Here is a 25,967-nt window from a genome sequence, read left to right as displayed (position 1 = left end):
GAATTAGCCCCTTTACCTTTATTATTTAGAGGATAGTCATAATGCCATCTTTCAGATGCCACATTTCTTCAGAGATCTATAAGTGGCTGAAGAATATACACTGTAGGACATTATGTCTTTTTCACACTTGAAGATGTTATATTTCTGCTGTCATTTCCTAAGGTGTAGCCATTCTTCATGGCACTGAGAATTGTAATGGCCTCTTCAAAACTGCATTGAAGGTCATTTTAGTCTGGCAGTTACTTTGTACTTTGTAAGGTTTATCTTTATTTTCAGTAAGATAAGGTGTATTTTAAAAGTGTTAAGTATTGTTAACTGCTGCATTCTGTCTTGTATCAAAATCTGGATGCAGATTCAGTATTTGGAACTGAATAAAGCCTCACCGTCCAGTTGATAACCACTAGTCACATGTGGTTGTTGATCACTTGAAATGTGGCTAGTCTGATCAACCTGTGCTGTCCATTGTAAGTGTAAAATGTATACCAGATTTCTGAGATTTAATACAAAATAATTTTTATGTTGATTGCATGTTGAAATGATATTTTGTATATTCTTGATAAAATATTACCATGTCATTAAAACAGTTTTACCTTTTTTTTTTTTTTTTTTTTTTTTACTTTTTAAAATGTGGCTACTATAGGCTGGGCATGGTGACTTAAGCCTGTAATCCCAGCAATTTGGAAGGCCAAGGCAGGAGGATTGCTTGAGCTCAGGAGTTCAAGACTGGCCTGGGCAACACAGTGAGACCCTGTCTCATTTTTTAAAAAAATATTTTTTATAAATTAAAAAAATGTGGCTACTAGAAAATTTTAAATTACATATCTGGCATGGATATATTTCTGTTGGACAAAACTGGTATAAAATCCTTGGGGTGATTTTGTTACACAGAATTTTTTTGGCTTGTGCATTACACTATTGAACATGAGCATATTTTCTTTTTTTTTTTTTTTTTTTTTGAGACAGAGTCTTGCTCTGTCACCCAGGCTGGAGTGCAGTGGTGTGATCTTGGCTCACTGCAACCTCCGCCTCCCAGATTCAAGAGATTCTCCTGCCTCAGCCTCCTGAGTAGCTGGGATTACAGATGCGCGCCACCACGCCCAGCTAATTTTTTGTATTTTTAGTAGAGACAGGGTTTCACCATGTTGGCCAGGCTGGTCTTGAACTCCTAACCTTGTGATCCACCTGCTTCGGCCTCCCAAAGTGCTGGGATTACAGGCGTGACCCACCGCGCCTGATCAAACATGTTTTAATACTTTAATAGTGTACAAACTTCCACTAAAATTCTCAGCCTTAGATCCAAAACAAAGGCTTAGGGTTAATTTCAAGTCTATAAAAGGAAGTCCAAAATATTAATACTAAGTTCAAAACTCAACTAATCTTCTACCATGTAAACAATTTCTCCTCTAGTATGGTTAAGGTTCAAACTGATCCTAAATTCCTTTTTCTTCACCCCTCACACTGGTAATCAGTTGCTGTAAGTAATAACTTGTATCTTAAATCTTTCTGAACTCTGTCCCCTCTTCACTCCAGATGCTACTTTCTTGACTAAGGCTCTCACTACCTCTCACTTAGACTATGGTAGTAGTCTTAGAGCTGACCTTTTGCTCCCCTTTCCTTCTTCCAAAGGGATGTCTCATTTCAGTATCCCCAGAGTCTAGCACAAGACCAATAGTAACCACTCAATAAATATTTATTGAATGAATAGATGAGAGAGATGCTAACATTAATAGAAAGTTGCAGAATGTATAATACTTTTAGTCCTATATAATATTCAAGTATGCAATCGCATACACAAAGCAAATGCAGATGTAATTTGATTCTCTGACTGAACTTAATGCTTTATATTCAGCAACTTTTGCTTTTTTTTATTCAAATTTTTCTTTATTGGATATTCTTAGGAGTAATGACATAATAAATGTTCTACTTTGCCAAGGATTTTGATTTGCCAGTATAAGTTTATGGCAGTCAGTCCAGGGAGTCATTGGTGCCATGCAGACAGCTCCTTGTTTTTGTCTGGAGTCCTCATGGGATTAAACTACATCTGGCAATAAGTAGAGATTCTGGTCTGGCCATCTTCAAAGGCAAGAGACTGCTAGTATTTATCAGATCTATATGGATAAGCAAATGGGAAGGGATTAAATTTTTTTATTTTGTTTTCCTTCCTTTTGTAACTGACTATATAATATAAAACCTACAGGAGTTCATACAGTAAATTAATACATTTTGTGATGGCTGCTGAAGAGGAAACCTATTCGTTTTTCTATACCTAGGTGGATAATTGACCACTTTAGATTAATATTTTAATTACTTATATCTATATTTATAACTAGTTTATCTTAGAAAACATAACAGCAATTTAAAGTCCTCAACATTAAGTTTCTAGGGATACTTTACTAATTTTTTAAAGAGTTGAACATCTGGTATACTTGTTTTAAACATTTTAATGTCTATAAATATTAGAGCATCATGTTTGGAATTTGGAAGTTTTTGATGCATATTTATCTATGTGAGAAAGTTTACCTTTGAGCCTGTTTTAAGGTAGGCTAGTCTACCTTCCAAGTAATGGTGAGCCTGCCTTTCATACAGGCTGTGTCCTTCTCCTTATACTCTTCACATTCTTAAGAGGTTATTAGTCCCGGGACTCAGTTTACCTATTATTGAAGCATATTAGCTCTGCATTTAACTAACAAAATAAAATGGCTGCATTCCAGGTATTTGTCATGAAGTACAATCTAGAACGTACCATTCAAAGCCTCCCTAAGAGAAATAATGTTTGTGCAAGATTATCTGAAGAATATGTGGTCTCCCCATTTGTCTATACTTTAAATCTATCTCAGGATTAACTCAGTCCCTCTGAGAATTACATACCTGGATTCCATCATATTGCCAAGGGAGGAATTTCTTATCTCAGGAATAGAAATAATGTGTTTTTCCAGGCCATCTGGTTTGTTTTTACATTATGGTCATTTTTGTCTCCTGTAATTGTTCGTGTTTCTTTCTTTATGTTGCCTGCTAGAAAGCTTAGCAGCAAATACATGGCTCACCATATATAGATTTGTTAAAACAAGTATTTGGAATTTCATGGCATAGTTTTTATGTGATATCTCCTTTTAAATTTTGCATTGCCTCGCTTCTCTTTTGTTAAATGTATCTTGCTGCATATATATCACTGTAAGCACTATGAATTATTTTCTGAACAAAGGCTTGCAAAATGCAAACACATAAAAGAAATAGGTATATTTTTTTCCCATCCATTTTTACTAAACTGGAGGTTTTTTTAAAAAAAAAAAAAGCTCAATATCCCTATGTGTGTGATACTATAATTAGTTTAGCATATCTGTATGTTGTGAATTCCTAGATTTTAGATGAAAAGTGACCTAAGGTTGAAATGTTAATTAAATGTTTTAATGTTCTGTAGTTCTAAAGAAAATAGTTGGATAAAATGTCAGTATATAGGAGTATTTTAAACATTTTTAAAAAATATCTCTCTGAAAAGGAAGGTAATTGTACAAGTTTGTCTAATCCTTTTGATCTTGGCACACAGCAATACAGACTTCAGTTGAGATTAAAACTATGAATTTCAAAGGAAACATGGCCTTCAGTGTATAAAATATATAACAGCTGGTTGACTAGTCCATTTAAAACTACACAATAACAATCGTAGACAGAATGATTCTCCTGCCAAAAGATGCACGAGTGCTTGATGGTTATATCAAGATATGATACTAACTCACGCTTTTCTTTAGTAATGATATAAATGTAGAAATGAACTGTGTACTGCTGGCTCAAAATATCTCTTCTGCCCAACAGTTCAAGGGCAGTTTAGAAGTACAGAATCCCTTTTAGTGATTTCTCTGTCTGCTTTTCAGGCTGAACTTCAGTATGTTGTTGACTAAATTTCATTTTTTAAAACTGTCTGATACAATTTTTACTCTTAGCATCCCACAGTTTTTTCCGTAAATCTTTGATCCTCCATTTTTACCTTCTTGGGCTTCATCACTTACTGATCTTAATGTCACAATTTCACACATATTTTTAAGCTCTCAAAATTAAACTTTTCTTTATAAATAGTATAAAGCTTGTTTCACATTATATATATATATATGTATATTAAGGTAAATAGCTGAAGCATTGTGATTTGTATATAATCAGTGTGGAGGAAATTGATGCTCATATTATTAAATATTTCCATTGTGTTTTACCTGAAGATGTAATCTTTAAATTAGTGAAATTGATGCATTTTTTTTTAAATGAGGATTGATGTGAATTTGTCACTTCTGGCAAGTCACATTTAGAAAACGTATTTGTATTCTGAATTTATATCCATCCAGTATGAAAAAATGTTAATTTTCTGTGACCTTTGTTAGAAAATTTTGATACAACATAGTTAACAGCAAATTTTCTTTTATTTTCTTTAGATTTATTTCAAGTAAGGAAATGTACCTGTAGATAAAATTGAAATTTTCTAAAGTCACTCAGATTCACTGCAAATTCAGAGCCAGCATTTAAGGAGTTAATGCATCTTATTAGGGGGACAGGAAATCTGGCAACTATTGCAGAAACTAGACCTAATGGTGCACACAAACAATTTGTCAGTCTTCTTAAATGTGAATAGCTTTCCACAAAGTGGCTGCTCTTGCTCTGTTTGAACAGGCTAAACTTTTCCTTTTTGGACTTTACATCTTAGAAGTGAAATGTGATCCACATATTCAATCAAAATCATTTAATTCAAAGCATATTTTGATTGGAACAAAGTTGACATGGAAAGAAACTCTAGAATAAAAAAGTTGAAAGGACTTTATATCATATATTTAGCAGGAAAATTTGAAACAGTTCTAATTAGGCTGAAAAAAACAGCTTTCTTCAATGTAAATTACAAAGGTCATATATCAATGTTAAGGAAACATTACCACTAGTGTTTGAAATCCAGCACACGCAAACATAACAGACCAGTTCATTTTAAATTTCTGTGTGTGTATGTGTTTGTATAGGAAGAAGGCCGTATTACATGGATTTAAAATGAAAAATACTTAAAATTCCAAGTTTATAACTTTGTGTATTACCGCCTTGCCAATCTAAATGTCATTTCCTTTAAAACATATTATTATCTATGTTCAAATGAATTAAGACTCTTAATTATAAGTACAATTAAAATTTTACAAAATGGATGTTTCATTCATTATAAATACGATTAAATACGTCTTATAAGTAAATGTATTTCAAGTCAGGAGGGTTAATCAGTGATTTTCATTTTCTCATTTGAAACTTATAGCTATGGCATTTTGTATCTCGGAACCTTTGTACCTTGGGCTTTCTAGAAGCCTGGGAGTGGAAGTAGTGGTACAGGTGTGCAGAAATATATATCTGGGCTGCCTAGGCTTATTCTCTCTGGTTATAAAAAGTGTATAAAGAATATTTGATCTTTTTATTTAACTTTTTATAAAAATCATTTCTCATAGATATCGCTAGTTTTTATTTAGTTTCGTTTTTTAATGGAGTGGTATGAGAATGTTTAGCCAAGGAATAAGTAAATATTAGCATTAAGCTGGGAATGACAAGTATGAGAAACATAAATGATAAACAAATAAGGTTTCTTGGTCTTGAGGTAAACAATTATCTAATAATTTCCTTTGTTGATTGAAATTGGTTTTCTTGATTTTTACATGATTTTTACATTGGCAAAAATTTGGTTTTTTGAAAACAAAAGGAAATTGCTAGTGTATCACTAATGCATGTGTAGATTAAATACATAGTTAATGCCTTTTAGTTTAAAATTTTTATTCTCAAATAGCTTAGAGTTTCTTGGAAAAAGCTATTTCTATATGTTACCATGTTTTTTGACTCTGCTTTGGAAAATAAGAATAATTTTATATAACACTTTTTATAAAGAAATGATCTATTTCTTAAGTGAGTTAGTTTCAGGAAAGCATAGATTGTGTTCTTTCAGTGAGATTTGCTAAACATGCACACAGACACACACACATATATATATACACACACACACATGTCGTAATTATTTCTGACACAGGGTTATACAAACCTCCTATTTATGAATAATTTACTATTATCTTTATAATATTAAAGCTTTAATTTGTTGATATTCTGTATGCAGAACAAACAAATGAAAGTTAGTAATAAGTGTATTTGACATCTGTATACTGTACTTTTTAGCATATCTGAAGTCTTTTACTCTGCTAATAGATCTCATTAAAAAAAACAGATATCAGCCCCAAGACAGTTTGTCAACACTAATATGAGTCCCCCTGGACTGGATTGACAATTCGTGTGAGGCTTCATATGATAGTCTTTTCATAGTCTTATCTGATCCTTAACAATTGGACATTAGTCACTGATTTATTTTATAATAACTCAGATGAGTTGAATATTATTGTATTGTGTTGGACATTTTAGTGGATTTTCTTTTTTACAAATTTTACTCAGAGCACACATTGGATGTAAATGATGTATGCAGCCTGCTAGGGGAGTACTAACAATTGATTGGTTAGGTTTGAGAGCAGCATGGGAAGAATGTTACTATCCCTTAGCTGCAAACCGTATTTAACTCTAGGCTTAATGAGGACTGTCGGTTTTGAAGGCTTTGAAAAATTTCAAATGCTCAGCATTCCACTGGCATTTTTCATTTTTTTGTAACTAAAAATGTAGATCTAAATGAGAATTTTCTATATATGAAGAATTTTTTAAAATCTTAATATATAAAAAAGCTATTTTAATACAGGTTTTATGATTTATGTTTTTAAATCTTAAAAATGGTGGGAGTTATAAAAGGCAACCTCAGGGTAGTCCATTTTGAATTATATTCTGTTTGTATTTTTTCCCTTAATTTCTTCCTGCCTGTCCTTCTCTCTCCCCTCAAGTCTTAAGTGCATTACCTACTTTTGGTTAGGCAGTTGTCATTCACTGATAGCAAAAGGATGTTAAAGTTCTGAACTGACTTTGTACTGAAATGACTTTGATACTTCTTGGAATTCTCTTATACTTACCACGTTGTTCTTTAAGGTCCCTTTTTAAAGCTTTGGTATATTGCAAGACATGCTTGAAGCTGACTAATGGAATTTTTAGTTGAGTGTTTGAGAAATTATTGAAAGTTTATTCATGAAGGTAATGTGTTTATCAACTTCTGGAAGTGATTTTGCCAATAGTTCCATGAATTACCGGTCAACTCCTTAAGGACTGACCTATGACAATGTAAGGTGAGGTCTGAACCATGGCGTTGTGGTGATCTCTGCGTGTGTGTTTGCAGCATGATATGAGCACACAGTAGCCTTCCTTTCAGCATTCTTGCTTAAAATTCTGATGCAGTATCAAGATTTAAAGCTTTAAGCATCGAAATCTAACCAACTCTACCATTTTGAGTGTGCATAAAGAAGTAGTCAACCGTAAGGAGAATTCCACAGTTCTTTGTTTGGTGACACATAAAATAAAATTGCCCTCGTTTTTAGAGCTTTAATATTGAGAAAATTCATTTGTACTTTGTCATTTGCTGAGCCTTCTAGAATTTTATGGTCTCAAATCACAACACCATGGACACTCAGGAGACTCCTGACTGTTTTATCTTATTAAACAATTTTGAAATCATTAATTTTTAATTAGCTTGGATGCAGGATTTTTTAATTGTTTCAATAGTGTGTATATGAACTACACGTTTTTTATTTAAACTACTGGTGAGAGTACTATTTACGTAAATAAGTATAGATTCTTTCTAAGAGTATATACTGTGAGTTTGCTTCACAGAGTCATATTTTTTGTAAACTCAGAGATATTATATGCTAATCTATTATAGTAGAGCTTTTCAGCAGTTTATGAACTCAGATTTCGAACAGCCACCAAAAACGATGTAAGCGCGAAGATATGTATAGGTCCTTCCCTGACTGAAAGTTCTAATTAAGTGAATTGGAGAAAATTAACTGAAATTAGCTGTCAGAAAGTCACATTTAAATGAGTGATGAGCTAGTCTGGCAGTAAACATTTAAATGATATAAATTGCCATTTAAGTGTATGGTTTAATGTTTGTCATGCATTAATGTGACATGAGACTGCAGTGACAATCAAGCAGCTTGCTCTAATTTGAACATATTTAGGGCTTTTGTGTAGAGTGCACTGCACACAAATTAAGACAATTGCTGTTTTTATGTGTCATTGTAAATGTGCCTACCCCATACCCCCATCCCCAAGGTCTAAGTTAATGAAACCAACGTATCATTTCTGTGTGTAACTTGCATTAGTAGTTCCTAGATTTTTTCAAATTTATGTACTTAAAATAGGCATTTACTTAAAGTTATCACAAGCTTCTCTCTTCTTATTTAAAGTAAAATATGAAGCAGTTATGTGCTCTCATATCTGTTTAATAAATTTGTAAATGTAAAGCATTTTAGAAGAGATGTCTAAAACAGTAACTTTCTCAGTTGAAGCTAGCTAAATATTTTTAAGGCATATTTCATTTAAGGTATACTTTGGGATGTGAGAGTTGTGTAGAGTTTTGTTTACAAAATTATATTTTCAATTTTATATTTGTGATATATCACAAAGCTATGTTAACTATTAAAGGAAATTTTTTTTGTATTTAGCTATAAACATTTCATAGGCACTTATTTTAATAAAGCATATCTTTATAAAGTGTCCACATGTAAAGGAATAGGAATGTCTTTTGTCACAAGATGGTTTATATCTCATTGGTTACTTGCTATACAAGTTGGTCAGTTTTGTTTTAAAACCAACAGATCTCTTATAACATAGCAGCAAGCCATACTGAAAATACATCACAATCATAGACTTACTACTCTAAAAATAAGAATCAATTTCAATGAGATACATTACCAGATATAAGTTGGTACAGCAGTCTCCTCCTTATCCACAGTTTTGCTTTCCAGAATTCCAGTTACCTGTGTTTAACCAAGGTCTGAAAATGTGTGAGTACAGTACAATCAGATACTTTGAGGTAGAGACAGAGACCACATTTACATAACATTTATTACGGTATATTTTTTACAGTATATCATTATTGTTCAATTTTGTTGTTGTTGTTTATCTCTTACTGTGCCTAATTTATAAATTAAACTTTATCATAGGTATTTATGTATAGGAAAAAACATAGTACATATAGGTATAGGGTTTGGTACTATTCACAGATTTAGGCATCTACTGGGGGTCTTGGAACATACCCCTGTGGATGAGGGGGGATTACTGTATAGTTTTTTTTGAGACGGAGTCTCACTCTGTCACCCAGGCTGGAGTGCAGTGGCGCGATCTCGGCTCACTGCAAGCTCCACCTCCTGGGTTCATGCCATTCTCCTGCCTCAGCCTCCCGGGTAGCTGGGACTACAGGCGCCCACCACCACGCCCAGCTAATTTTTTGTATTTTTAGTAGAGATGGGGTTTCACTGTGTTAGCCAGGATGGTTTGATCTCCTGACCTCGTCATCCGCCCACCTCAGCCTCCCAAAGTGCTGGGATTACAGGCATAAGCCACCGTGCCCAGCCTACTGTATACTTTTAATTAAGCTTCAGAGTTTATGTTTGAAAACTCTTTGATTTTGATATAATTATTTATTGTTAAACTAATCCATAATGCTAAACTTTGATGTTGGAATGATTTTGAACAATATTAAATAATATAAAGATGGATACTTTCCTAAAAAATCTCTTTAGTTTTTAAAATTCTTTAGTATTTATAACCTTATTAAATTCACCAAACATTATTGGCATCTATTATGTTTTAGACACAATGCTTGTAACTGGGAATATAATGATGGATAAGAAATGGATCTTGTGCCTAGCATCTCAACCAAATACTTGATTGTGTTCATTCATTATTTATTGGACACTATAATGTTAATAGCATCAAATATTTGGTCAGGTTTGATATTAATACCTAGAATAAAAATTCAGTAATTATAAGTATCTCCCACAAGATCTAATTTGTTAGCATAAGAACTCCATCAGCATAACTAAATAATTTGGTTACACATGTTGAAATAGACTACAAAATATTTTAATTCTAGAAAAATAATAAATATTTCAAGCGGATGGTAAATTTTTAACATTTTCACATTAGTTTCCCAAAGTAGTCTTTGCCTTGTATGGCCTCCTTTCTTTGAAGCATAAATCGAGTACCTGTCAGGCTCTGAGTTACAAATGTGACCAAGATAGGCCCAGTCCTGGTCCTCAGTGCTGTCAGTATGGTAGAAGAATACTGAAACTTACACATTTATTATAATTAATTATGCCAAGTGCTGGAAAGCCTCTAATAATAAACAAAGGAGGACAGATTCTGGTAGAAACTAGAACATCAGATAAGTTTCTTTTTTTTTTTTTTTTTAAGACGGAGTTTCGCTCTTTTCCAGGCTGGAGTGAAGTGGCGTGATCTCAGCTCACTGCAACCTCCGCCTCCCAGGTTCAAGCGATTCTCCTGCCTCAGCCTCCTGAATAGCTGGGATTACAGGCGCAGGCCACCACACCCAGCTAATTTTTGTATTTTTAGTAGAGACCGGGTTTCGCCATGTTGGCCAAACTGGTCTCAAACTCCTGACCTCATGGTCTGCCCGCCTCAGCCTCCCAGAGTGCTGGGATTACAGGCGTGAGCCACCGCACCCGGCCACAAGTTTTGTTTTTTAAAAATCTTTGTTCACAGTAAAGTTAGTGTTAAACTTTACTGCTTGCTCTAAATGTCTCTCTATATTTTTAAAAAGGAATTCAGCATAGTAATACAACGTATACCTTTTTTCAGGCCCTGGAGAGTGAATTTGTTTCCTGCCAGCTTCACCAATGGATTGATCTCATTTTTGGTTATAAACAGCAAGGACCAGAAGCTGTCCGAGCCCTCAATGTGTTCTATTACTTGACCTATGAAGGAGCTGTCAATCTGAATTCAATAACTGATCCTGTATTGAGAGAGGTAAGTTATCTGAATTGAGAAAGCAACTTACAGTCAGGTATGTTTAAACTAGAAGGAGCTAGAGAACACCTCCCCCATCCTTTGATTTTACTGATGAAGAAAGTGAAACTAGATGTAAAGTGCCTTAAGCAGAATAATCTATCAGTGACGTAGCAAGAACTTGAACCCAGAGGTTCCTTCCAACAAAATGTTTGACCCAATATAAGATGACGGCTTTTCCTATTTGAACCTGTTAAGGTATCAATAATCTTATTTATAATTTTATATAACTTTGGAGGTTACTCACATGATTTTTGTAGGAAAATAGTAATAATTCATTAAAGAGATATGATTATGAGCATAAATTTATTGAAATGTGATAAAACACATATTTATATGTAATACCTAAGAACATCTATAACCACCTAGAAGTTAATGGGGGGATTGAAGTCCAAATCTTTCCTATGTGATCAAATTGTTGTTAGATGTTATTGAACTTGTTTTATTCTTGTCATTTATTTTCTCAAGTAAAACACTTAAAACATGGTTTTGGCAAATGCAGCACTCACCAAAAAGTCTGTAGAAGACCTTACTTTTTTTAGTATTTCTAATCTAATTATGCATCCTTCTAATTCCAATATACTCCATATGAAAAATTATAGAATTGAATGATACAACCTTAATCTGTACAATTTTAGAACACAACTGCATTTAGGAAACCAGGAGCTTTGATTCATGGGGAAAGTTATGTATCATTTTGAAGGGAACATTATTTGTAATGTGTGAGATTTGTCATTTTTCCCTAGCACTTGATGCATTCTTTTATAGTTCTACTAAGACCTGATCATGCAGAAAGTATATAAGTACATATTTAAATGAATGGGCATATTATCACCTGGCTTATGTTCTAGATAAGTTAGTATGCACACAAAAGCACTGTGTACTAGATGTACACTTGCATTAAATTGCCCAAGTTTTAAATTGCTACATTTCAGTTTTAAAAACCGTAGTGGCAGAGAATTGGGTCACATGAACTCTTAAAGACTCTTCCAGTTGTTCAGTTTTTTGAAAATACTCCTTCTGGGGGTATTTTATTTGATCAGAACATCAATTGACTGTATGACACAGAATATACATAGGATTCCATAAAGGTATTGAGGTGAGAGCAACATACAGGTAGTGTTACAAAACACTGCATAATTTTATTGTTGGGATAAAATAGCATAGGCCTATTTACTTTCTTTTTTTTTTGTTCGTTTTAGCAATATTTGAACAGTAATACTTTATTCTGTTAAATGCCCATAATGCTTCAACAAATATACCAGCAATTTTTGTTTTCTCCTGTTATCCTGTAGTAATTATCCATATCTCTACATAGCTGATATATAACTGAATTCACACTGTAGAATTGATTTTATAATCTCTTAAAAAAGAGATTGGTTGTATTTAATATACCAGCATATTGTTTTTTGTACCAGCATAAATTGGTTGTACTTACTATGCCAGTATATATTTTTTGTGTCACTATATGCAATCTCCATATTTCTGATTTTGAAATTCTGTAATGGTCTGTAGAGTTGCTGTGAAAATATGCTTAACACTGTTTCTCTCAATGCAAGATCCTATTACTTAAAAGACATGTCTCTTGGTATGTCCAAGATGACATAAGTAGTTCTACTTTTCATTAAATGTTACGCAATGTTTTCATGATAAAAATGTCACTTGGCCTATATCTGTTTGTCATGGCTAGTTAAAAAGTAGTACATTCAATCAGCTAGTTATTTCCTCTATGAGTCATTCTATGTGCTTGGCTTTTTATTTTTATTCTGGATTGACCACTGTCCCCACGCACACACCAATGATTGTTTAAGCAAGTTTACTGTGAATTAATCTAGAAGAACACTGTCTAGAATTTTCTGCAGTGCTGGAAATGTTCTCTATCTGCACTGTCTAATAAACCATGAACCGTATGTAGTTATTGTACATTGAAATGTGGCTAGTGTGACTAAGGAACTAAATGTTTAATTTTAATTAATATAAATTTAAATAGGCACAGATGACTAGAGGCTACAGCATTGTACAGTAGAGAGCTAGAAGACTTATGTTTGTCTTTGACCATCTTTTCTTACTCCTAGTTCAGCGCATGTGATCAGACAATTGGAAAATAAATGTTAAATTGACTTGGTAGGATATTTCAAAGTGGGAATACTCCATGTAGACATTAGATATATATTTGAATATAGGTGTAAGCTCAATTATATTTTTCTTTCACCTAAACTAACACATTATAATTTCAAATAAAATTCTTTATTGTGATAAATATATATAACATAAAATTGAACATTTTTACCTTTTTTTTTTTTTTTTTTTTTTTCGAGACAGAGTCTCGCTCTTTCACCCAGGCTGGAGTGCAGTTGCACAAGCTCAGCTCATTGCAGCCTCCGCCTCCTGGGTTCAAGTGATTCTCCTGCCTCAGCCTCCTGAGTAGCTGGAATTACAGGTGCCTGCCACCACGCCTGGCTAATTTTTGTATTTTTAGTAGAGATGGGGTCTCACCATGTTGCCCAGGTTGGTCTCGAACTCCTGAACTCAAGTGATCCGCCTCCCTCGGCCTCCCAAAGTGCTGGGATTACAGACCTGAGCCACCGCCCCTGGCCATTTTTACCATTTTTGAGTTTACAGTTCAGTGGCATCAAGAACATTGACATTCTTGTATAGCCATCACCACCATCCATCTCTAGAAATGTTTCATCTTCCCAAACTGAAACTCTGTAAGCATTAAACAATAACTCCTCATTCCTTCCTCCCCCAGTCCCTGTACAATTACAATGCTACTTTTTATCTCTATAAATTTGACTACCCTGAATACCTCATAGAAGTGGAATGCTGCAACATTTGTCTTTTTATGTCTAGCTAATTTTACTTAGCGTAATATCATCAAGATTTGTCCATGCTGTAGAATGTATCACAATTTCCTTTCTCTTTAGGCTGAGTAATATTCCATTGTCTATCTATACCACATTTTGTTTATCCATTTATATATCAATGGGCATTTTGCGTTGTTTCCATCTTTTGGCTATTATGAACAATGTGGCCAAGAGTATGGGTGTACACCATCTGTTCAAATCCCTGCTTTCAATTCTTTTGGATATATACCCAGAAATGGAATTTCTGGATTATGTGATAATTCCATGTTTAACTTTTTGAAGAACCATCATAACAAATAATTTTTTTTTTTTTTTTTTGAGACGGAGTCTCACTTTGTTGCCAGGCTGGAGTGCAATGGCATAATCTCGGCTCACTGCAACCTCCGCCTCCCGGATTCAAATGATTTTCCTGCCTCAGCCTCCTGGGTAGCTGGGATTACAGGCATGCACCACCATGCCCGGCTAATTTTTGTATTTTTAGTAGAGACGGGTTTTACCATATTAGCCAGGCTGGTCTCGAACTCCTGACCTCATGATCTGCCCACCTCGGCCCCCCAAAGTGCTGGGATTACAGGCATGAGCCACTGCGCCCAGCCACAAATAAGTTTTTAATATTTTTTTTATAATCAACTTTTGCTAAAGACCATTAAAACTTTTGCTGTAAGTTTGACTTCCTTTTATTCACCACAATCCTAAGTAGTTAATTATGAGAAAATTAAGCCTTAACTGATAGTCTTCCACTCATCACACCCTGATTTGCTTTTATATTATACATTATATAGAGACGTATATATAATATATATTCTATATTAGATTTGGCATTTATTAAACATGGCCTATGATATTCTAAGTATGGTAGGTATTTGATATTCTTGAAATGAGAATATATCGCTTTGTTATTTAGCACTATTAAAATAAATACACACATTTAATTTACAAAGCTTTCTGAATATCATTAAAATAAATGGGGCCAGGCGCAGTGGCTCACACGTGTAATCCCAGCATTTTGGAAGGCCATGGCAGGAGGATCACTTGAGTCCAGGGGTTCAGGAGCAGCCTGGGCAACAAAGTGAGGCCCCATCTCCACAAAAAAATTTAAAAATTATTTGGGTGTGGTGGTGTACACCTATAATTCCAGCTATTGGGTGCGGTGTGAGGTGGGAGGATTGCTTGAGCCCAGGAGGTCAAGGCTGCAGTGAGCCATGATTGTACCATGGCACTCCAGCCTGAGCAACAGAGTGAGACCCTGTCTCAAAAAAAAAGGTTGGGGGGAATAGTCCTTTATTATAGCCTTTTCATACCATTTGCCAGTGCTAAATCCTATGGTACAATGCAGTTTGATATAATAGAATGAACAAAGAAACAAACAAATAAATAAATATGAATTTGAGTCATGGCCCTGATGCCTACTAGTTGTGTTCCTCAGACTCTGTTTCCTATATATAGAAGTCATACGATAATGCGCACTCTACAGAGGATGAGATGACATATAATGCATGTAAACCGCCTGGCATGGTGCCTGTCCCCTCATAAGTACTCAGCAAATGTTAGTTCTTTCCCTTATGTTGCTCACAGTTAAATCCCTGGGTTAGAAAACACAACTATAAAAGGAATATGAACTACTGATTAGATCATAGAAAGAATCATAAAATGTTAACACTAGAGAAGTTATTAGAGACCCTTTCCTAGTGGACGCATGCTGAGTTCATTGTTAAGTGAGGCAAGAAAGCAGAAAACATGAATAGGTCATTAATTTATTCATTTTTTCAACAACCTTTTACTAAACCCGAGTCATGTAATAAGGTTAAAGGGTTGAAAGGCAAAGTCCCTGCCCTCCCTCAGCTAGAGTTCATTATCTAATGGGAAAATAAGTGTAAGTAAACAATTATAATACAATCTGATAAATTCAGTACAGAGATAAATACATGTAAGTATGTATGCATAAGCATAGGATAGCTACTAAGCCCAAACTGACAGAATCCAGGCATGTTTTCCAGAGAATGAGAGGCTGGAGTTGCATATTGAAGGATGAATAAGATCATTGGGTAGAGTCATGAGCAGAAGTTACCTACATGGAGGCAACTGCATACCCTTCCTGCACATAGATAAAAGAGATGGCTAGAGAATATGGTATATGTGGAATGAACTGAAGGTGAGCAGATGAGAGAGAGAGAGACACAGGAGCCAGATCTTAAACAGTCTTTAATACCATAAAAAATAATTTTCAGCAGGGCATGGTGGCTCACACCTATAATTCTAGCACTTTTGGAGGCCAAGGCAAGAGAATGGCTTCAGGCTGGGAGTTCAAGACCAGCCTGGGCAACATAGCAAGACTTCATCTCTACAAAAAGATGAAAAACGTATCTGGGCATGGTGGCACATACATATAGTCCTAGCTGAGATGAGAGGATTGCTTGAGCCCAGGATTTGGAGGCTGCATTGAGCTATGATCCTGCCATTGCACTCCAGCCTGGGCAACAGAGTAAGATCCTATCTTTAAAAAATAATACTTTTAACTGCATCATAAGGCAGTAGGGAACCACTGAAGGTTGGTGACATAACCCCATGTCACTAATATGTTTCTTTAGAATCTGAAAGAGGATTGAACAGATAAGAACTAAAAAGTACTGACTGGATTTTTCTAAGAGGTCATTGGTGATCTTAGAGAAGTAGCTTAGAAGGTAGAGGATTGTGTTATGAGTGGGAGATGTTGAAGTAAACACAGTAAATAAAGAAAATAATTTAAGCTTTATTGAGATGTAGTTCACATATGTTACAATTCACCCATTTAAAGTGTATGATAGTTTTTAGTATATTCACAGAGTTGTACAAGCATCACCACAATTTAAGAGCATTTTTGTCACCACAAAAAGAAATCTTTATATGCACCAGCAGTTACTCTAAAGGATAATTTTTTTTTTAATGAGTAAATATTGGACTATGTTTCTGTATTAATGGGAAAGATCCAAAAGGAGGGAAGCATGTCAGACATGCAGGAGAGAAAGTGTGTAATTCACTATCAAGCTCTGTGTGAAAGTGGAGAAGAACAAAACCCAGAGCATAGATAGAGATAAGCACTGAACAGGAGGGAACAATAGGGCCTCTTCGCAGATTGGAGAGTAGACGGGTAGCATGGGGACTTGTGTAAGTAAATGTGTATGAATGAGGTGGAAAGGCAACAAGATTCTCTTTATGAGGGTTTGTGCTAAGGATGAGATAATATTTATGCTTAATGGGTGCTGCTCAATAATTATAATTTCCTTTTAATATTGTTTTTCTGTGTTTTCAACATCAGGAGAATAGGTGTAGAAAAAAGTTGAACAGAGAGGGATTGTGTGTGCACGCCTGTGTGTTTGTGGAGAGAGAGAGAGACAGAAAGATAGACACAGGTGGGGTTTGCCATGGAAGTATGGTGAAATGTATGAAAAAGGATTGAAGGTGCAAGGGTGGCTGATGAAACTGTTAAAAGGATGTTGTAGAAAAGATGAAACGTGAACCTGGGCTGGATTGAGTAGATAAGAAAGGAAGGAAGGGAGTGATAAGATGGGAAAGTTTATCCTCTCATTCATTACTAATTCATTTATTCAACAAATATTCGTTTTGTTCAGGATGCCAAAAATGTGGAGATGAGCAAGACAGGCAAACTCTGTTCCCTCCTGGAGCTCACATTCTAATGGGGCACACAGAAAATAAAATTTAAAGACTTTAATTTCAATGATAACAAGTGCTATAAAGAAAATAGAAGTGGGTAAGGTGATACAAAGTGCCGTAAGGGTGGAGAACTGTTAGAAGGGATGGTTAATGACTGCCTCTCTGTCTTCATAAACAGTGTTTCCTTTAAAACTTTAGGATCGGAGTACAGCTAAACAAGGGGACCAGGGAGTTAGCTCCTACTGGTCTCCCCACGGCCAAGGAGGTCCCTGCAGTGCCCAGCCTGGGACAGCCTCCAAGTCAAGTCTTGTCACAGGCTTCATGCCAGTTGTGAAACTTTCACTATTGCCTTCTACTAATTTACTCCCCACCCCCACCTACAGGCCACGCCTCTCTTTTCTTCAGAATCTTGTTTCTCTAAGGTGCTTTAATATCATTAATATTAGCACATTTGTATATCTGCTTGATTTATATTAAAGCATTATTTCTGCAAAACCCAATCATGGTACAAGGATAGATTTGTACCTTTCCAGTATCAAAAGCAAATTAGACTAATTTCTGTTCGGTAGCTATACTTTTACTTATTTCTGTTCACTTCTATACACTTAATTCAGTCTGGAAATACGTTCACAGTCATACAGAGGCAAGTTGTCTACATACAAGTCATGTAATCACCTACTATTTTGGGAAAAGCGCTATTCTTCTTGAGAAAGTTTCCATTGTATAATGAATGGTTAATACACATGGCATGGTAAATGATCATAAAAATAATCTCTCTATAAAAAGAGCACTAAACGGTAGAAATAATAACCATAAGAGGAGGAAGAGTAATCAAAGAAACAGCCTGCAGCACATTAAACTTTTATGTTGTTTTTAATTTTTAGAAAACAGCTGGGTTATCAATATACAAGTATGAACTATGTCTGCATTTACATATATCACACACCAGAAAGAATTCTTTTTCAGACAAATATGCTAATCTTTCAAAAAAATATCTTGTGACCCCAACTTAAGAATATATTCTTATCTTTATCTGTTTGCTCTTCTTTATTTCTCTGTATTTTGGCACTATTCTTTTTTTCCCTGCCTTTAACATTTTTTTAATCTATTCTAGTTCCTCAATATTACATATATTCTTTTATAGGTAAGGGACAAATAAATAAAAGTTGTCCATTTTCTGATTATTCTGCTGATTTTGATTTGGCTCATTCATGTCTTTTCTTTCAAACACAATCTTATTAAGCCTTTCTAACCCCATTTTTGAAAAACTTAAAACCCAACGAAAGAAGAAGTTTTCAAAAAAGATAAAAATTAGAATATTTGAACTCAGGGTCAGATATGAGTAAGAATAACTATTTTTATGAAGAAAAAAATTATCTTAAAATCCAAATCCACAAATTAAATACATGATGAATTGAATATTTTATAAAATAATTTTCCCTCTTCTAAAAGAGTATGGCTCTATGACTTGAAAAAGTAATGTGGTAGGAAGGGAGAGCATAAGAAGTTGGTGATAGGCCGGGCAAGGTGGCTCACACCTGTAATCCCAGCACTTTGGGAGGCTGAGGCAAGAGGACTGCTTGAGGGCAGGAGTTCAAGACTAGCCTGGGCAACATAGTGAGACCCTGTTCCTAAAAAAATAAAAATACAAATAATTAGCCAGGCGTGGTGGTATGCGCCTGTAGTTCCAGCTTCTCAGGAGGCTGAGGAACGAGAATTGTTTGAACTGGGGAGGCAGAGATTGCAGTGAGTCGAGATCACACCACTGCATTCCAGCCTGGGTGACAAAGCAAGACTCTGTCTCAAAAGAGCAGCTAGGCTGGTGAGATCTCTAAAACATATTTGGAAACCATTCATGTCTGTTCATCATTAGTTCAAGCCACCACCATCCTCTCCCCACTGGACTAACGCCAGTAGACCAGGTCACCTTTTTCTATCCCTGCCTACCTACAGTCCACTTTCCACCGAGCTGCCAAAGTGGTATTTGAAACTGTAAGTCAGATCATTTCACTTCCTTCTTAAACCTTCCTATTTCACATCAAACATAGAATAAAATCTGCTTGACTCACATGATCTGGCTCTGCGTACCTCCCTGATCTCATGTCATCTGTTCTCTTCCTCATCAATGTGTCCTGTCACACTGACATTTCTGTTCCTGATTACATGAAGGGGAAGGCCTTTGTAAGTCTAATATCAAAACAAAATCATTAAGGAAATTAGTATATTCATGTATAAAAACTACATGAAAATGGATGTTTCTGTACATCTAAAGCAACAACAAATAACAAAGTACAGGAATAGAAAACTCATGAAAGATGAAATGCAAGTCACATATGAAAAGCACTTTAAACTGGGCACAGTGGCTCACACCTGTAATTCCAATGCTTTGGGAGGCCAAGGTGGGAGGATCGCTTAAGCCTAGGAGTTTGAGACTAGCCTGGGCAAATAGCAGGACCCAGTAAGAGAAGTGGTTCATCCTCACTATTAATCAATGACATTAAATTGAACACACTGTAACATTTTTGTCCACTAGATTATCTAAGATTAAAAATAATAAAAATTTTAATGTTGGTGCAGTATGAGAAAACAGATACTGTCATATATTTGGTGAGGGTGAAAATAGGTTGAATCTTCATAGCAATCTGTATCAATTATTAAAATGTTCATGTACTATTTACTTAGAACTCTAACCAAAAGTAATAATTGACCAAGTGTGAAAAAAATGTTCAGTTATATAGTTGTTCATATGTATTAGTCTGTTCTCATGCTGCTATGAGGACATACCTGAGACTGGGTAATTTTAAAGGAAAGAGGTTTAATTGACTCACAGTTCCGCGTGGCTGGGGAGGCCTCAGGAAACTTACAGCCATGGTGAAAGGGGAAGCAAACATGTCCTTCTTTGCAAGGCGGCAGGAGAGAGAAGAATGAGAGCTGAGCAAAGGGGGAAGCCCCTTATAAAACCATCAGATCTCGTGAGAACTATCACAAGAACGGTATCAGGGAAACCACCACCATGATTCAATTACCTCCGACGGGGTCCTTCTCACGATTTGGGGATTATGGGAACTACAATTCAAGATGAGATTTGGGTGGGGACACAGCCAAACCATATTATCATAATAGCAAAAAAAAAAAAAAAAAAAAAAAAAAAGGAGCAATGTAAATGTCCAGTAGAGAACTAGTTAATTAAATATTGGTAAATTTACACAGTAGAACACTGTATATCATCAAAAATGTTGCTGTGTAAATCTATATGTATTACCATGGAAGAATATTTTGCCATATTACAGTGAATAATAGATAATGTTATGGAACATATAAAATACAAATGCATGAGAAAAAGTCTGGAATTATGGACCCCAAAATGTTCACAGTCATTATCTTTGGTTAATGAGATCATGGAATTCTTTAATTTGCCTCTTTCTATATTCTAAAAAATTACGTCTGTTGAAAATCAGAGAGAGAGAAAAAGCCAAACACAACTCTTTTTCCCTTTTTAGGGGGAAACAAGCCGCTTCTTGAACATTTGGACAAGCAATGTATGTTAACATGAGGATATGAATACTAACTTTGTTTTTGGCTGTTCGGAGGTCTTTTGTAATTACTTTCTGGGTTTTGGCCATGTTCTTTCTCAGCATTCAATGTTGTTAGGGTACTGACCGTCTATAATGATCTTCATTTAACTTTGACGGGAATGAAGGAATTTTCAATTTCTTAACTTTTATCTCAGAAATCAGAGTACCTCCAACCTCTTAATTTTCTGTCTATGTTATTTAATCCACTGAGCTATGGGAGTTTTCATACTTTTTAACATTTGAGTTTATGTCTTCATTTTTCCCACCATATTTGAGGGGGAACACAAAGAACACTTCTACTTTTAGGGAAAATATCTTAGATATATCGCTTTTAATTGTAGTTTTTGTCATTATCTAAAAGCAAGAAGGGTTTTGGCTTAAGATTCCTGAATTCTAGATCTCTGGGTTCACTACTTGTGTGTGTGTGTGTCTGTGTGTGTGTGTGTGTGTGTATAATTAGTTATACAAAGTGCTTTAAAAATGTATTTATAAAAGCAATACATGTTAATTATTTCAAGAGTCAAATAATACAAAAAGTATAAAGTGAGAGACTAGAAAGCTCTCATCCTCAAATTGGTAACCAATGCCAGAGTCACATGCTAATGTCTAGCTATAAGTTCCTCTTTGATGCACTTTGATGTGTATGTAAAGAAAAAAAGCCGCTGCTACACAACTCATCGTCCCTTCCTAATGCCTGCAATTCTACCATTAGAGATCACTTATTTGGTTACAAATCCTTTAAAAAAAAATCCTTTCCAATCATATGGCTGTCTGTGAGCAAGATTGGACAGTAGGTTTTAATAAAAGGAAAAGTACAAACACAGCAGAGGCTGGAGCAGTTGTTGTACAGGGGACACCAGGGCAGATCTTGGGGTGCACCTGGAGGTTGGAAGAAGGGGTAAGGGTTCAAAGGCTGAAAGATACTTGCAGGTAGATGTTGCCGTCAGACAACCTTAATATGAACAATATTATCTGTGCTTTTTCATCTTGTACTTTGTCATAAGTACTTGCTACATTTCCTCTGAAAGTGTCATTCTCTTCTTTACTTTTCACGTCAATACATTGTTTTATGTTTATGTGAGTTCAGAAATTAATTAAAGTTTTAAATTTCCTTTTGAAAATGGAACTCAGTTCTATTTGCATTGATAAATAGGGGAGAGGGGAGAGCCGTGATATTGCCCAGTTTAAAGAATTACTATACACAAGTGACCTCAACATGAAAGTAAAACCTGAAAATTTTCCCTAAGTTGTGTTTAGTGTCAGTGGTTGGTTTTCCCTCTTCCAAATTTATCCTTCCAAACGCTGTCTTAGCTATGCGTAATCACTCTGAGGTCTGTTTTCCAAAAGAAGCAGCAGCAGTGTTTAAGTTTACATGACCCCAGTTTCATGACAGCAGTAGCAAATCAGATATCTTATCCAAGGAAAAGCATTTTTGGCTTAGAATTCCATCAGTCTGTTGGTGGGAGTCAGCAGCTCCAACACTGCTGCAGAACACTGGCTGCAGTGAATCTTTCAGAAAGCATAAACACAATTAGTATTTATAGCATTGTTAACATTTGTTAAATAGTTGGGGGAGTGGTCTGTAAGCCTGTTTTAAGCAGGTGGCACAAGAATCTTTGTTGTGACTGTGGTGAGATTTAAGAGTAGGACACGATTACAGTGGTTGTAGCAATATAGTAAATTAGGAGTATTGAATACAATAAGTTAAGATTTCATGCAGCCACAATTCAAAGTGTTATAGAAATAATCATGAAGTACCTCTGGCCAGAAGTGTGTTATACAGATGGCATATTTGACACAGTGCAGGGCAGGAACTGTGTACAATGAGAAGCCAAATAAACGGTAAGGATTAGTCAGGTTTTAATTGAAAACCTACATTTAAAATACCATAAAATTATGCCAGACTTTCTTTTACTTCAAAACCACAATAATCAGACAAAAATTCCCTTATTCAATTAAATGAGAATCAAACTTGTCAGTAAAGCTACTCTTTGTATTTTGCTCATTATTATGTCTTTTGCAGACTTACTAGTTAAGTTAGGTGTAACTAAATTATACACTCACGGACATGAAGCAAAATATTAATATTTTTACGATTTTTTTTCCTATTAACTACCTACAAAATTCTGAGCCGTTCTATTATACTGATGACTTTTGTCATGAACCCCTGTTTCTTTTCAGGTGCCGTCTTTACTTCATCTAGGTCACTCTTAGCAAATGAATAACCAATGACTGCTGCTTTTCATGACATAGTTTAAACATATTTGTCTGGTTTTGAGAAATAATTTAACCTTCTGAATGTGAAAATTAACTCTCTGGATGTTGTTGGTTTTTTTCCTTTGAGAACTTTACTGTGTTTTCTCAACATTTGCTTCTTAAGCATTGGCAACCTCTTTGAAGACATTCCACTTATTTTTCTAGGCAGGCTGCTTTATCTACTCATTTCCAGTAGCCAGAGATGGAGGTGTTTTGAATGAGCACATCAATGTTCTAGACAGAGATACTGTTTGAAATTATCCATGAACACAGTGCCGCTGAACATTATTGAGTGACGTTTGTTTCTGTTGGTTGTGTCTGCTCTGACTAGCTGGTTTCTTTCAGATTGGCAGCTGGGATTATGCTGTAGTAGATGGACAGCTACAAGAACTGGAGATTGTAGTGAGGCTGGGTTGGGACTCAGTTTAATGTGCCTGAAAAGTACGGGCTCCGTTACAGGCACTAATGGGAAAATCGTGTGCATTTTCACAAATTATAATTACATCATATTTTACATTAGTAACTTCCATAATAATACTATTTGAGTAGATATGCTAGTATAAATACTCCTTTACCTCCCTAATTTTCCTTCTCCCCCTTCTCTTTGCATTATTATTTTAAAATATGTTTTACTTTATTTAACAAGCTGCTCTTTCTCTTTGTTTTTTATGTACTCCATTCCATCATGATACGTATTTGTTTCCAGTTACCTGATGCATTCTGAGTGCTTCTTGGAAAACAAGTTTATATATATATATATATATATATATATATATATATATATATATATATTTTTTTTTTTTTTTTTTTTTTTTTTTTGAGAAGGGCTGGAGTGCAGTGGCGCAATCTCGGCTCACTGCAAGCTCCACCTCCCAGGTTCACGCCATTCTCCTGCCTCAGCCTCTCCGAGTAGCTGGGACTACAGGCGCCCGCCACCACGCCTGGCTAATTTTTTGTATTTTTTTTAGTAGAGACGGGGTTTCACCATGGTATTGATCTCCTGACCTCGTGATCCGCCCGCCTCGGCCTCCCAAAGTGCTGGGGTTACAAGCGTGAGCCACTGCGCCTGGCCAACAAGTTTATTTTTAATTAATACTAAATGATGGCAAAATATTGCTAAAACTAAGGGATCCTTGGAATCAGATACAGATAAGTTAAAAAGTAAACTCAATATTAACAAAATTAATTTTATAGCAAGGTCTATAGATTTAAGTTTTTGACCAGTTTATCAACTGAAGTGGTTCTTAGATGGTTACAGAATATTTCTTGAGAGACTAGCAGAAAAGATAACTATTGGGTTCTGGGCTTACTACCTGGGTGATGAAATAATCTATACCACAAACTCCCAGGACACAGGTTTACCTATGTAACACACCTTCACATGTACCTCTGAACCTAAAATAAAAGTTAAAAAAATATATATTTCTTGCTATTTTGTTAAACTTCATAAAGGCCAGGCATGGTGGCTTGGCCAGGCGTGGTGGCTTAGGCTTGTAATCCCAGAACTTTGGGAGGCCAAGGCGGGCAGATCATTTGAGCTCAGGAGTTCAAGACCAACCTGGGCAACATGGCAAAACGCCATCTCTACAAAAACACAAAAATCAGCCAGGCATGGTGGCACACACCTGTGGCTCCCTGCTATTCAGAAGGCTGAGGTGGGAGGATTGCTTGCACCCAGGAAGCAGAGGTTGCAGTGAGCTGAGATCATATCACTACACTCCAGCCTGGGCGACAAACTGAAATCCTATCTCAAAACAAAAACAAAAACAAAAGACAAAACAAAAACAACTTTATAATGTTATACCAAATATTTGCAGACCTTTTTTTTAAATTGTCTTAGAATTTTTTCAAAATGAAAATTGTTTTGTTATGCTTATTTCAAAAATAATACATGCTTTGTGTGAGATATCAATTGGTATAAAAATGAGGAAAGTATAAATTTTTATTCTGCCAATGTTTTCATCCTTCCTCCAGAGTTTAAGTAGTTTTTTCTTCCAATTTTTACTGTTATAAAGAGTGCTATAATAACTATCTTTGTACCTAAATCTTTTTGTCTTCATCTGATTCTTTCCTTATGAAAATTCATAGAAGTAGGGCTGGGTGTGGTGGCTCATGCCTGTAATCCCAGCACTTTGGGAGGCCGAGGCAGGAGAATCACTTGAACTTGGGAGATGGAGGTTGCAGTGAGACAAGATTGCACGACTGCACTCCAGCCTGGGTGACAGAGTGAAACTCTGTCAAAAAAGAAAAAAAAATCATAGAAGTGGAATCAATAGCTCAATCTTTGACAACATACAAACTTGACTTTTGTCTAAATTCTTAGATATCTGTCTTTATGTCTACATTCTCAAAACTAAAAACGTTGTCTTTCAAGTCCAAATTTACATAGAATCACTTCTGTTGAATTTCATTTACTCTTCTATGTATTAATAGATTATTTTGCAAATTTCATTGAAAATATCCTCTGCTGTATATTTTGAACATTTATCTGCTTGAGTTTTTTTTTATTTTTTATTTTTATTTTTTATTATTATACTTTAGATTTTAGAGTACATGTGCACAATGTGCAGGTTTGTTACATACGTATCCATGTGCCATGTTGATTTGCTGCACCCATTAATTCGTCATTTAGCGTTAGGTATATCTCCTAATGCTGTCCCTCCCCACT

The 25,967-nt window shown here is 35.3% G+C and overlaps 1 protein-coding gene across 4 annotated transcripts in view; it reads left to right on the top strand.

Moving 5' to 3' along the window:
- The window catches only part of LRBA (LPS responsive beige-like anchor protein), a 793,918-nt gene that overhangs the window by 687,579 nt on the left and 80,372 nt on the right, over positions 1 to 25,967 (top strand). For all 4 annotated transcript variants that reach the window (XM_032148169.2, XM_032148179.2, XM_032148174.2 and 1 more), the window contains one exon: positions 10,744 to 10,911. In XM_032148169.2, coding sequence (XP_032004060.1) covers positions 10,744 to 10,911 — 168 coding nt within the window. The remainder of the gene's footprint in view (positions 1 to 10,743; positions 10,912 to 25,967) is intronic.

Source organism: Hylobates moloch, unplaced genomic scaffold (assembly GCF_009828535.3).
Source record: "Hylobates moloch isolate HMO894 unplaced genomic scaffold, HMol_V3 SCAFFOLD_3, whole genome shotgun sequence".
Lineage (NCBI taxonomy): Eukaryota > Metazoa > Chordata > Mammalia > Primates > Hylobatidae > Hylobates > Hylobates moloch.
Note: the sequence above shows the minus strand (reverse complement) of the source record. Positions and strands in the feature narration are given on the sequence as shown.